The 13283-nt window shown below is 46.0% G+C and overlaps 1 protein-coding gene across 3 annotated transcripts in view; it reads right to left on the reverse strand.

The window, feature by feature from the left end:
- PPP1R8 (protein phosphatase 1 regulatory subunit 8) overlaps positions 1-13283 on the reverse strand; it is a 29472-nt gene that overhangs the window by 3806 nt on the left and 12383 nt on the right. For 2 of the 3 annotated variants that reach the window (XM_008060327.2, XM_008060326.1), the window contains exons 4-6: positions 12351-12571; positions 8293-8437; positions 505-569 (exon numbers count right to left, since the gene is read on the reverse strand). In XM_008060327.2, the coding sequence (XP_008058518.1) occupies positions 505-569; positions 8293-8437; positions 12351-12571 (431 nt within the window). The remainder of the gene's footprint in view (positions 1-504; positions 570-8292; positions 8438-12350; positions 12572-13283) is intronic. The other variant, XM_008060328.2, reaches the window with a different exon arrangement.

The raw sequence follows: 13283 nt of genomic DNA on the forward strand, positions 1-13283 counted from the left end.
GGCTCAGGCAATCCGCTCACCTCAGCCTCCCAAAGGCGTGGGATTACAGGCTGAGCCACCAAGCCCGGCTTAATTTTTTATTTATTGTAGAGTCGAGGCCTTGCCAAGTTGTCCGGGCTGGTCTCGAACCCAGGTTCAAGCAATCCACTCACCTCAACCTCCCAAAGTGCTGGGATTACAGACTGAGCCACTAAGCCCAGTCCCCTTTTTTAAAAATGTAAAGCAATTCCCTTTTCATAGCTTACACAAATATAACTACACCCTACAAAGCTTCTCGCTTCATCCACTCAGCTACTTGGAAGACGTAAGTGGAAGGATCACTTGAGCCCAGCATGTGGTGGCTGTGAGTGTGCCACTGCACTCCATCCTAGGTGACAGAGACTGTGTCCCAAATTAAAAAAAAAATAGATAAATAAACCACTTACTTAACACTCACACATAAAAGAGGGGGTTTTAAACCCAGACTGTGTAGCATTTCAAATACTATTGCAATGTACTTCCTACCTTGACTGGTACAACTGCAGTTTGCACCATGTTCCTGAAGCGACCAACTGAGGGATCCACATCCTCTGCAAAAAGAGATGAGAGCAGGGTTGGGTTGCTACTCTGCTGAGAAGAATAAGGGTCTAGGGCTCACTGCAAACAAAACAATCACAACTCGGATTCAAACAGTAACAGTCAACACTGCAAGTGTTTACTCCAAGTGTTTGCTGGGCACTATGCTAAATCCTCACAGCCACCTATGAGGCAGGTGTTACTACAATGAACATTTCGTAGATGAGAGCAAACTGAGGCTTGGGAGAGTAAAGTGACTGGCCCAGTCACCCCGCTGGAGAGGGCAGGGATCAAGACTTGAGTCCAACAGCGAGCAACAAGCCTATGCTCTGCACCACTGTGATGTGCTGCCTTCCTCAAGTTCCTTCCTTTCCATACACTTCCTTCTTTTGAGGGGAGAGAAAAAAAAGTAGATATTACCAATCCCACATTAGTGATAAAACAACGACATGTCAAGAGGTCACATACCACATACCCTGCCAATGCCCACTTGCTAGCAAAAAACATATTTAAGACTCAGACGCAGGACTTCAAACTTAATCCAGTCTATTGACCTGAATAACCCGAACTGTTTATAACTAAGGTTTCTACTAACAGATCTAAGGCCTCCTATCTAAGCAGGGTGGGAGAGTGATTCCCTTTTCCTTTTTTTTCTTTTTATGAGTTGGAGTTTCACTCCGTCGCCCAGACTGGAGTGCAGTGGCATGCTCACGGCCACCCCAGCATCGACCTGCTGGGCTCTGGTGATCCTTTTGCCTCAGCCTTCCAAGTAGCCAGAGCCACAGGTGCATACTACTACACCCAGCTAATTTTTTATTTATTGTAGAGACAAGGCCTTGCCAAGTTGCCTGGGTTGGTCTTGAACTCACGGGCTCAAGCAATCCACTCACCTCAACCTCCCAAAGTGCTGGGATTTCAGACTGAGCCACTAAACCCGGCCCCCTTTTTTAAAAATGTAAAGCAATTCCCTTTTCATAGCTTACACCCTACAAAGCTTCTAGCTTCATCCACTCTCCATGCAGAAAGCACTAAGCTAAGTAAGGGACTTGCTTTTTCACTCTCTCATGCCTGATTTATTGGACACTGGGCATGAAATAAAGAGCAAGATACTATTCCACCTTTGAGGAGCTCACAGTTACAAAGCCACACAGGCTACAATACACAGAAGTACTTCAAGAGAAATGCATGATGGTGTTCCTGGAGCACAGAGGAAATGACTGGGCTGGGTCATCTAGAATACAGAACCTTTCTCAATGAAGGTTGAACATGTAAAAACAGGAAGGCACTGGCTTATTATCAAAGTTAGAAAAAATCTATTCCAAGCCGCCTTCAACTTAATATAGTAGCAAAGACCAGGCGTGGTGGCTTATGCCTGTAATCTCAGCACTTTGTGAGGCCGAGGTGAGATAAATGCTTTAGCCCAGAAGTTCAAGACCAGCCTGGGTAACTCAATGAGACCTTGTCTCTACAAAAATCAGAATATTAGCTGTGTGGTGGCACATGCCAGTAGTCTCAACCACTCAGGAAGCTGAGGCAGAAGGATCGCCTGAATCCAGGAGATCGAGGCCGTGGTAGCCATGAGCATGTCACTGCACTCCAGTGTGGGTGACAGTGAGGCTATGACTCAAAAAAAATTAAAGATTAAGGCATCATGCCGGGCTCGGTGGCTCAGCGTGTAATCCCACACTTTGGGAGGCTGAGGTGAGTGGATTGCCTGAGGCTACGGGTTTGAGACCTGCCTGGGCAACTTGGCAAGACCTCATCTCTACAATAAAATCAAAAATTAGCCGGGCCTGGTAGCGCGCGCCTGTAGTTCCAGCTACTTGGAAGGTTGAGGTGGAAGGATCGCCGGAGTCCAGCAGGTCAAGGCTGCGGTGGCCGGGAGCGGCCACTGCACTCCAGTCTGGGCGACAGAGTGAGACTCCAACTCAAAAAAAAAAAAAGAAAAAAAAGATTAAGGCATCTATTAGGGAATCAATTCCTTCTCTACTGCCATATGTGATATATATAGTGGTAGAGAAAGACTTTTTTTTTGAGTCATGGTCTCACTCTGTCGCCCAGGCTGGAGTTCAGTGTCACAATTGCAGTATGTGCCACCTCGCTCAGCTAATTTTTAAATTTATTGCCCAGGGTGGTCTTGAACCCCTGGGTTCAGGCAATTCTCTCACCTCTGCCTCCCAAAGTAGCTGAGATTACAGGAGTGAGCACTGTACCCAGCTTTTAATCTTATTTTAAATGCATAGGAGTTGCTTGTTATTGAAAGAAACACTCACATGAATCCCCTTGGAAAACAAAGAATCCCTATTTAATTAAAATAATTAGCTCCTGATTTAAGTCTGAATTTTCACGTTAGGATGACTCCAAAGAAGATACCTTGGTATTATGTTCATAGCCAATCTCTGCTCAATGAAAGAATGGCTGCTTCTTTTTTTTGCTTCCACTGAGGTTTTTTATTTGTACATATACATTACATCCCTAGAAAAATCCTAGGATTTTCCCTCCTGTGTGTTTCCTTCTTGCTTCTTCATGGTCCATGATGCTAGCCGAGCTTGTCAGTACCAAACTAGCGGGATGAAACCAAACTGGCGGGATGGAAGCAGATTATTCTGCCACTTTTCTAGATCTTGGAGTTGCACATCAAATCTGGGGCTGATAACGCCACACTTGTTTAACCTGCCTGTGAGGTTCACAACAAATTTTCCAATTCTGTGATCATCAATGATTTCAAATTCATCAATGTAACCATGCTTCATCATCACAGTTAGAAACCCAATGATGACTTTGGAGCACAGCCTGGTAAGAACCTTCTCAGCATTGTTGATGCTCTTGAAAGCATCAGTCAGGACATTTATGCACACCGTGATGGTGGCATGAAAAGATGGCAGAAAAGAGAATGGCTTCTATATGGAGGAAGAAAGAGTAAAAAATATCCAAGCTCATTAGCAAAAAAGACAAGGTCTCTAAAAAAGTACCCCAATTTTCTCTCATTGCCATAGAAGTCTGTTCTAACCATCCTTTCAGTGTGGAAAGCTGAATGACACACAAGAGCAACTGGAGACCAAGAGGAGTGGCTAATGGGCCGTGAAGCCGTCAGAGCAGTAGGGCTGAGCTGCTCTGGGGACCCTGTCCTATGCTGGCTGAATGGTGCTTGAGGATTTCACCACCTCTTCATTCTCTCTAGCCATCCTAGTTCTAGAGAGAACGAATACACTCATTCTAGGATACCATTGCTCTAGGAAGATCTACCAACACATTTCTCACTAACTCTACTTCTGGTGTAAGAAGTGAAAGGCAGATGATGATGTGATAATGGCTAACATTTATCCAGGGCTTACTGAGTGAGTGCCAAGCATTGATCTTAAGTTATTTTTACATATACTAACTCATTTGGTCTTCCCACCAATCCTGTGAGGTCAGTAGTCTGCTAAGTCACTTGGCCAAGTTCACAAAGTTACTAAGTGGACAGGTGGATTTCAGACCCAGACCCTCTAATATCAGAGTCTGTGATCTTAACCACTATGCTACACTGAATACAAGGGGCACCCAAAAAACCCAGAATTTATTTATAAAAATTTATAGGAATTTATTTATACACCTAACAAGTCACATTTTCCACTGCTCAAAATAGTTCTTGCACTTGTCCATTTTGATGCCTTTTAGTGCTTCTGCTGTTTTTTGTTTCACCTCTTCCACATCAGCAAAACTTTTCCCCTTGAGGACTTTTTTCATCCAGGGAAACAAAAAAAAAGGTTGCTTGGGGTGAGATTGGGTGAATAGGGAGGGTAGGGCATGAAATGGGCAAATGCATTAAAAGAATCTCAAAAAAAAACAACATTGCAGTCTCTTACAACAAGAGCTGGGCTGTTGCTATCAGTGAGTCCCTAGAACACTTAGCTAGCAGAGGAAGCCTATACAACAAGAAACCCACTCTTCCAAAAGATAACTCTGTTTTTTTTGTGTGTCCCCCCTCATACGTTGCCTTAAGAAAGCTCCAGGGTCAGCCGGACATGGTGGCTCAAGCCTGTAATTCTAGCACTTTGTGAGGCCAGGGTGAGAGGATTGCCTGAGCTCAGGGGTTCAAGACCAGCCTGGACAACTTGGTGAGACCTCATCTCTACAATAAATTAAAAAATGAGCTGGGTGTAGTAGTGCATGCCTGTAGTATCAGCTACTTGGAAGGATTGCCTGAGCCCAGCAGGTCGAGGTTGCGGTGGCCATGAGAGTGCCACTGTACCCCAACCTGGGGAACAGAGTGAGACTCCGACTCAAAAAAAAAAAGAAAGCTCCAGGACACTAATTTTCAAAGAAAAAACAGATCAGACCCTGATTTCTGAAAAGACTTAAGGGATTGTCTAGTCCAGTAGTTCCCAATTTGCTGGCTGACATACAAACAGAAGCTTGTTTAAAAATAAAAATTTTGCCAGGTTCGGTGGTGACTCAGTCTGTGATCACAGCACTTTGAGAGGCAGAGGTGAGTGAACTGCCTGAGCCCGAGGGTTTGAGACCAGCCTGGGCAACTTGGCAAGACCCTGTCTCTATAATAAATAAATAACTTTAAAACACACACACACAAATTACAAATTTCAGGCCAGGTGTGGTAGCTCACACCTTGTAATCCCAGTACTTTGGGAAGTAGAGGTGAGAGGATTGCCTGAGTCCAGGGGTGCAAGACCAGCTCGGGCAACTTGGCAAGATCTCGTCTCTAAAATAAATCAAGAAAAATTAGCCAGGCAACATAGTGAGACCTTGTTTCTACAATTAATCAAAAAATAAGCCAGGTGTGGTGGCACACACCTGTAGTCCCAGCTCTTGGAAGGCTGAGGCAGAAGGATCGCCTGAGCCCAGGAGATCAAGGCTGCAGTAGCTGAGAGTGCCACTGTACTCCAGCCTGAGCAAGAGATGCCAACTAAAAAAAATTAATAATAATAATCGTAACCTAAGTTCAATTCCTGAAAACTTTTTTTTTTTGAGTAGGAGTCTCACTCTGTCACCCAGACTGGAGTGCAGTGGCCGCTCCCGGCCACCGCAGCCTCGACCTGCTGGGCTCTGGCGATCCTTCCGCCTCAGCCTTCCAAGTAGCTGGAACAACAGGAGCGAGCTACCACGCCAGGCTCATTTTGGTTTATTGTAGAGATGAGGTCTCGCCAAGTTGCCCAGGCGGGACTCGAGCCCGCGGGCTCAGGCAATCCACTCACCTCAGCATCCCAAAGGTGTGGGATTACAGGCTGAGCCACAGAGCCCGGCTCCTGAAAATCTTATTCATTAGATTTTGGGGCCCAGAAATAAGCTTCTCAGATTGGTCATTCAGCCCCTGCCTGAACATTTCCCTCTGACACTCATTACTTTGAGGAATAATCCATCCACTTAACACACCATCAGAAGATGAGCTTGCAGTCACTACAAAGAATGTACTGATCTCTTTCACAGGAATCTTTTCAATTCTTTTAAATATAAGCCAGGATTTGGGGGGGGGTTGTTTGTTTGTTTAGCCAAATACTTGGCACTTAGTGGCTCTGGTTTTGCCCCACTCCTTCCTTCCTTCAATCAGCCCTGCAAATATCTGACAACAGTGGCTGTGATCCCCACATCTTCTCTTCCACATGCATGGTTCCCTTATATCCCCAGCATCCAAGGGACAATAGCCGTGAGTCTCCTCCCTCAGGACTATACAACGCATCCGGGTAAGTTCTGATCGAACAGACTGGTGAGGTCACTGTCCACACCATTCTAATGTAATCTGAAATTACACTTGATTAGTTTCAATAGCCCTCTGATAACTCAGACTACATTATCTTTTTTGTTTGTTTTTAGCTGGAGTCTCACTCTGTTGCCCAAGCTGGAGTGCAGTGGCATGCTCACGGCCACCGCAGCCTCGACCTGCTGGGCTCCAGCCATCCTTCCGCTTCAGCCTTCCAAGTAGCTGGAACTACAGGCATGCGTCACCATGCCCAGTTAACTTTTTTATTTATTGCAGAAATGAAGTTTCACCAAGTTGCCCAGGCTGGTCTCACCTCGGCATCCCAAAGTGCTGGGATTATAGGTGTGAGTCACTGCTCCCAGCCTGTTTTTTGTTTTTGAGTTGGAGTCTCACTCTGTCACCCAAGCTGGAGTGCAGCAGTATGCTCACGGTCACCGCAGCCTGGGCCTGCTGGGCTCAGGCAATCCTTCCGCCTCAGTCTTCCAAGTAGCTGCAACTGTAGGCATGTGCCACCATGCCCAGCTAATTTTTCTTTATTTATTGTAGAGACAAAGTCTCACCAAGTTGCCCAGTCTAGTCTCAAACCCCTGAGCTCAGGTAATCCTCTCATCTCAGTCTCCCAAAGTGCTGGAATTACAGGCTTGAGCCACCATGCCCGGCTACATTTTCAATTAACTAAAATCCCCAGATATATTTTTCCCCATGAGCATTTCTTCTCCATTTAAATACTCAATATTCTGAAACTAAATGCAAGACTTAAAAGTTACCCTCACAGTATTTCAATTTGGCAAATAAAAGGAACTTGTTAGATTGTATTCCCCGTTTCCGAACAAGGTGGTTTTTTTTTAAATAAAAAAAATTTATTTATTTATTTATTTTGAGTTGGAGTCTCACTCTGTCACCCAGACTGGAGTGCAGTGGCTGCTCCCAGCCACTGCAGCCTCGACCTGCTGGGTTCCGGCGATCCTTCCACCTCAGTGTTCCGAGTAGCCAGAATTACAGGCATGCGCTACCACGCACGGCTGATTTTTTTTTTTAATTTATTGTAGAGATGAGGTCTCGCCAAGTTGCCTAGGCAATCCATTCACCTCAGCCTCCCAAAGCGCAGGATTACAGCCTGAGCCACCGAGCCCGGCAAAAAAAAATTTTTTTGGAGTCAGGGTCTCACTGTCCCCCAGGCTGTAGTGCAGTTACACAACTTGGTTAACTGCAACCTCAAGCTCCTGGGATCAAGTAATCCTCCCGCCTCAGTCTAGCTGGGACTACATGTGTGCGCCACCATGCCTGGCTAATTTTTTTATTTTGATTTTTTGTTGAGATGAGGTCTTATTGTGTTACCCAGGCTAGTCTCGAACTCCTGGACGCAAGCAATCCTCTTGCCTTGGCCTCCCAAAGTGCTGGGATCATAGGCTGAGCCACCACGTGTGGCCTATCATCACCTTATAAACCATACAAACATCCTAGCTTCTGTGTCATCCACCTCCAGAGTACTTGAGATATAAGTCCAATAAGTGAATGCCAAATAATGGAACAAACTGGTAAATTTAGTGGCCTCCCCTATAACATCCAGTCAAAATTTCCACACAAACTATGTATAAGTTACTTCCTTAATGTAGAGAGAAAAGTCTACAATGTAATTCTCAGTGGCAGCAGAAGGTTCTCCAAACTTAGAGTTTTGGATCTTACTCAGAATTTCACAAAAACAATAATGTTCCGTTTTGAGGGAAAGACAACAGATGCCTGTATCTTACTTAATGCTCCTCTATAACACAGACATAGTGGATCCGCAGAGAATTAAATGCTCTGAACATTGTATTACACAGGGCCTTTCCTGTAGCTACTTCTCTCACATACTGTACCTGGAGAACGCTTGTGTGTTCAGGGCACTCCACCAATGAACTATATAAAAATATTTCCCTTAACTATACCACCTCTTACCTGGACCTTGTAGAGAAACATCACAACTGACCTGTAGGTTGTATATGGTACTCTCTGAGACCACCACTTTTTCATCAGAAGAAACTAGGAAGATATCTCACCTGGGTTGATGATCTCATCATCTTCACTGAATGTCACCCGTGAGTTCTTCCTCTTCCTCTTTGGTCTCTGAATGTCCAGATTTCCCTCCTCAATAGTGAGGGTAGAAATCCGCTTGTTGTGGGCAGTGTTGAACTCTGTCAGGTTCTAGACCACAGTTCACACAGGAAAGACAGGAGTAAGTTCAAAGGGAATTTGATGGAGAAAATAATACTAAATAAAGGATAGAAAGGGATTAAAGGTTAACCTTGACCTCCCAAGGCAGATGAGACTCTCTACTGGATTCATACTGTCCCCAGACTACTAATACAAGTCTCAAGTCTCATTAGAATTTGGAACATCCTCGTTGATTAGTGGGGCAGTGATAGTAAAAAGGAGTTGAAGGGCCTTGAACTGAGAACATATCAAATACCCATGAGTTGCTTTTTTGTGGTTGTTAAAGGCTATCATGCAAACATGCTGAGAATTAAAAGAAAATGTGGCCGGGAAGAACTCCAATAATTGTTTCTAAGTAACAAAATAGATGAAAAAGGACAACTGACTGCTTCTTTCCCAGTAGTTTTCTCCTTTAGAATTTTTAAGGACACTGCCAGTGCACTTTATTTTTGGCATTAATATTTTGTCATCCTCCATCCTATGTTGGGCCCCAATTCTATTCATAACCATCTCAATGATTAACTTGGCCTTAGTGCTCGCCTCTTTTCAATCTACTGAACTTATTTCCAGTCTGGTACAAACTGTCAGTTTGAAATATTCCCTCCAAAAAAAATTTTTTTTTTGAGTCAGGGTCTCACTCTGTCATCCAGGCTGGAGTGCAGTAGCATAATCATGGCTTACTAAAGCCTCAACCTTCTGGGTTCAGGCAATCCTGCCTCAGTCTCCCAAGTAGCCAGGACTATAGACATGCACCACCATACCTGGTTAGTTTTTTAATTTTTCTGTAGAGATGAGGTCTGGCTATGTTGCCAGGCTGGTCCTGAACTCCTAGGCTCAAGCAATCCTCCTGCCTCAGCTTCTCCAAGTGCTGGGAGTAAAGGTGTGAACCAGCCTCAAATACTCCAAATTTTGTCTTAAAAACGAAGATCCAGAGGGTACCTAACCTACTGAACTAAAAGACAGGGAAGCATAGAAGCGGCCTGGAGGGTAAAAGGACAAGAGTGACTGCCAACAACATCTGAAGTCATGAAGCACAAAATGACTTCTAAATTTTAAGGTTTCTATTGTGCTTTTCTTCTGAAGGATTAGGAAACTGCCTTGGTGTAAAAGAATAGTAAATGCATATGGGTGGTAGGGACATTCTTGCATTTGGTCTAACTGAACAGATCAGTCACACCAGTACAGTGCCACATCGCAAAGTACTGGGGTTTGCCCTTAGAAAATAAACATTTCAGCTGGGCTCGGTGGCTCAGTCTGTAATCCCGCGCCTTGGGAGGCTGAAGTGAGTGGATTGCCTGAGCCCTCGGGTTCGAGACCCGCCTGGGCACCTTGGTGAGACCCCATCTCTACAATAAATCAAAAATCAGCAGGACATGGTAGCGCGCGCCTGTAGTTCCAGCTACTTGGAAGGCTGAGGCGGAAGAATCGCTGGAGCCCAGCAGGTCAAGGCTGCGGTGGCTGGGAGCGGCCACTGCACTCCAGTCTGGGTGACCGAGTGAGACTCCAACTCAAAAAAAAGAGAAAGAAAATAAACATTTCTAGCATTTTAAAATTAAATTTTGAGGCTGGGCGTGGTGGCTCAGCCTGTAATCCCAGCATTTTGGGAGGCCGAGGCAAGAGGACTGCCTAAGCCAGGGGGTTCAAGACCAGCCTGGGCAACTTGGTGAGACTTTGTCTCTACAATAAATCACAAAAAATAGCTGGGCGTGGTGGCATGTGCCTATAGTTCTAACTACTTGGAAGGCTGAGGCGGAAGGATCACCTAAGCCCAGCAGGTTGAAGCTGCGGTGGCCATGAGCATGCCACTGTACTCTAGCCTGGGTGATAAAAATTCCAACTCAAAAAATTAAATTAAATTAAATTTTGTAAAATTCATGGACTTCAGGGCAGCCAGGCACATATGAACAAAAGCAGTCTGGTTCGCCGGGCTCGGTGGCTCAGTCTGTAATCCTGCACCTTTGGGAGGCTGAGGTGAGTGGATTGCCTGAGCCCGCGGGTTCAAGACCCACCCAGGCAACTTGGCGAGGCCTCATCTCTACAATAAATCAAAAACTAGCCGGGCGTGGAAGCGCGCACCTATAGTTCCAGCTACTCGGAAGGCTGAGGCGGAAGGATCGCCGGAGCCCAGCAGGTCGAGGCTGCGGTGGCCGGGAGCGGCCACTGCACTCCAGTCTGGCTGACAGAGTGAGACTCCAACTCAAAAAAAAAAAAAAAAAAAGGGCAGTCTGGTTCTATTCAAATGATTCTTAGGGTAGAATTACCAAAAAAGCTACATAAATGAATGAAAGTGTCAGTTTCTCTAAGACAGTGCTGTCCGATACAACATTCTGTGATGATGAAAATATTCCCAGCCAGGCTTGGTGGTTCAGCCTGTAATCCCAGCACTTTGAGAGGCCAAGGCAAATGGACTGCCTGAGCCCACAGGTTTGAGACCCGCCTGGGCAGCGAGACCTCATCTCTACAATAAATCAAAAACTAGCCGGGCGTGGAAGCGCGCACCTATAGTTCCAGCTACTCGGAAGGCTGAGGCGGAAGGATCGCCGGAGCCCAGCAGGTCGAGGCTGCGGTGGCCGGGAGCGGCCACTGCACTCCAGTCTGGCTGACAGAGTGAGACTCCAACTCAAAAAAAAAAAAAAAAAAAGGGCAGTCTGGTTCTATTCAAATGATTCTTAGGGTAGAATTACCAAAAAAGCTACATAAATGAATGAAAGTGTCAGTTTCTCTAAGACAGTGCTGTCCGATACAACATTCTGTGATGATGAAAATATTCCCAGCCAGGCTTGGTGGTTCAGCCTGTAATCCCAGCACTTTGAGAGGCCAAGGCAAATGGACTGCCTGAGCCCACAGGTTTGAGACCCGCCTGGGCAGCGAGACCTCATCTCTACAATAAATCAAAAACTAGCCGGGCGTGGAAGCGCGCACCTATAGTTCCAGCTACTCGGAAGGCTGAGGCGGAAGGATCGCCGGAGCCCAGCAGGTCGAGGCTGCGGTGGCCGGGAGCGGCCACTGCACTCCAGTCTGGCTGACAGAGTGAGACTCCAACTCAAAAAAAAAAAAAAAAAAAGGGCAGTCTGGTTCTATTCAAATGATTCTTAGGGTAGAATTACCAAAAAAGCTACATAAATGAATGAAAGTGTCAGTTTCTCTAAGACAGTGCTGTCCGATACAACATTCTGTGATGATGAAAATATTCCCAGCCAGGCTTGGTGGTTCAGCCTGTAATCCCAGCACTTTGAGAGGCCAAGGCAAATGGACTGCCTGAGCCCACAGGTTTGAGACCACCCCAGGCAACTTGGTGAGACCTCATCTCTACAATAAATCAAAAACTAGCTGGGTGTGGTAGCATGCGTCTGTAGTTCTGGCTACTTGGAAGGCCGAGGTGGAAGGATCACTGGAGTCCAGCAGGTCAATGCTGGGGTGGCTGTGAGTGTGCCACTGCACTCCAGCCTGGGTGACGGAGTGAGACTCCAACTCAAAAAACAAGAAGAAAATATTCCCTATCTGTGCTACCAAGTGAGAGCCACTAGCCATATGTGACTACGAAATACTTGGAATGTGGTTAGTGGCTATCACATTGGACAGTGTAGCTCTAAGCAATCAGAGGAACAGAAAAACGTAACTCCCAGTCTTGCCTTCTAATAGCCAATGAAGTTGCACGAGACAACTAGGGGGATCTGGGAAACCCAGTTTCCTTGTTAGCCTTGGTTGTACATAAGCAAATTCACACAATGCAGTTCTCCAAAGGGTGTCACAGCTGGCCACAACACACTGCCAGAGGTCCATTAGTAGACTCAAGAGAATTTCCTACTGCTAAGTCACTGGCATTTCAAGCTATGTAGAACAGCTACATATTCTAACAACTAGGGTCCCAAAAGACAAAATAATGACATAGACATGGAATTACATCAAGTTCAGTTTCCTCCTCTGGAAGTCCCAGTAAGCCCTTGAGTTCATCATCCTCTCCACCCATCTTCTCGTCTCCTTTCACGGACGATGGCAATGTCTGAGGCTTCTCACGCAGAGTGTACGCCCTTGTGGATGCACCAAATGAGACAGTGGAATCGATGGGAATTTGCTGAGGCTTGTGAGGCTCCAAACGAATGTGACCCAAGAAAGTGCCGTGTGCTAGGAATAACCAAATCAGAAACATAAGGGGAGAAACCAAAAACAATCTGAGTTTTAGAAAGGAGAGTAGGATCTTCAACTATCTTATCAGGTGAGCTCCTCCCAGCATATCAGTCTTACTTTTCTGTTTTTAACTTATTAAAAAATGCCACATGGTCAGGCATGGTTGCTCACGCCTGTAAGGCCAGTACTTTGAGAGGTGGAGGCAAAAGGATTGCCAGAGCCTAAAGGTTCAAGACCATTCTGGGCAGCTTGGCAAGACCTCAGCTCTACAATAAATGAGAAGACTAGCTGGGCGTGGTGGTGCATGCCTGTAGTCCAGAAGGATGAGGTTATGGTAGCTGTGAGTGTGCCACTGCACTCCAGCCTGGCGAGCAGAGTGAGATTCCAACTCAAAAAAAAAGCCACAGTCAGGATCAAGGTCAGAAAACATAAGCTTTAGAAATGAAAATGGCAGCTGGGCTCGGTGGCTCAGCCTGTAATCCCACACCTCTGGGAGGCTGAGGTGAGTGGACTGCCTGAGCCCGCAGGTTTGAGACCCGCCTGGGCAACTTGGCGAGACTCATCTCTACAATAAATAAAAAATTAGCCGGGTATGGTGGCACACACCTGTATTTACAGCTACTTGGAAGGCTGAGGCCAAAGGATCGCTGGAGCCCAGCAGGTTGAGGCTGCGGTGGCCAGGAGTGTGCCACTGCACTTCAGTCTGGGC

The sequence above is a fragment of the Carlito syrichta genome, unplaced genomic scaffold (assembly GCF_000164805.1).
Source record: "Carlito syrichta isolate Samal-C Ts95f unplaced genomic scaffold, Tarsius_syrichta-2.0.1 Scaffold304598, whole genome shotgun sequence".
Lineage (NCBI taxonomy): Eukaryota > Metazoa > Chordata > Mammalia > Primates > Tarsiidae > Carlito > Carlito syrichta.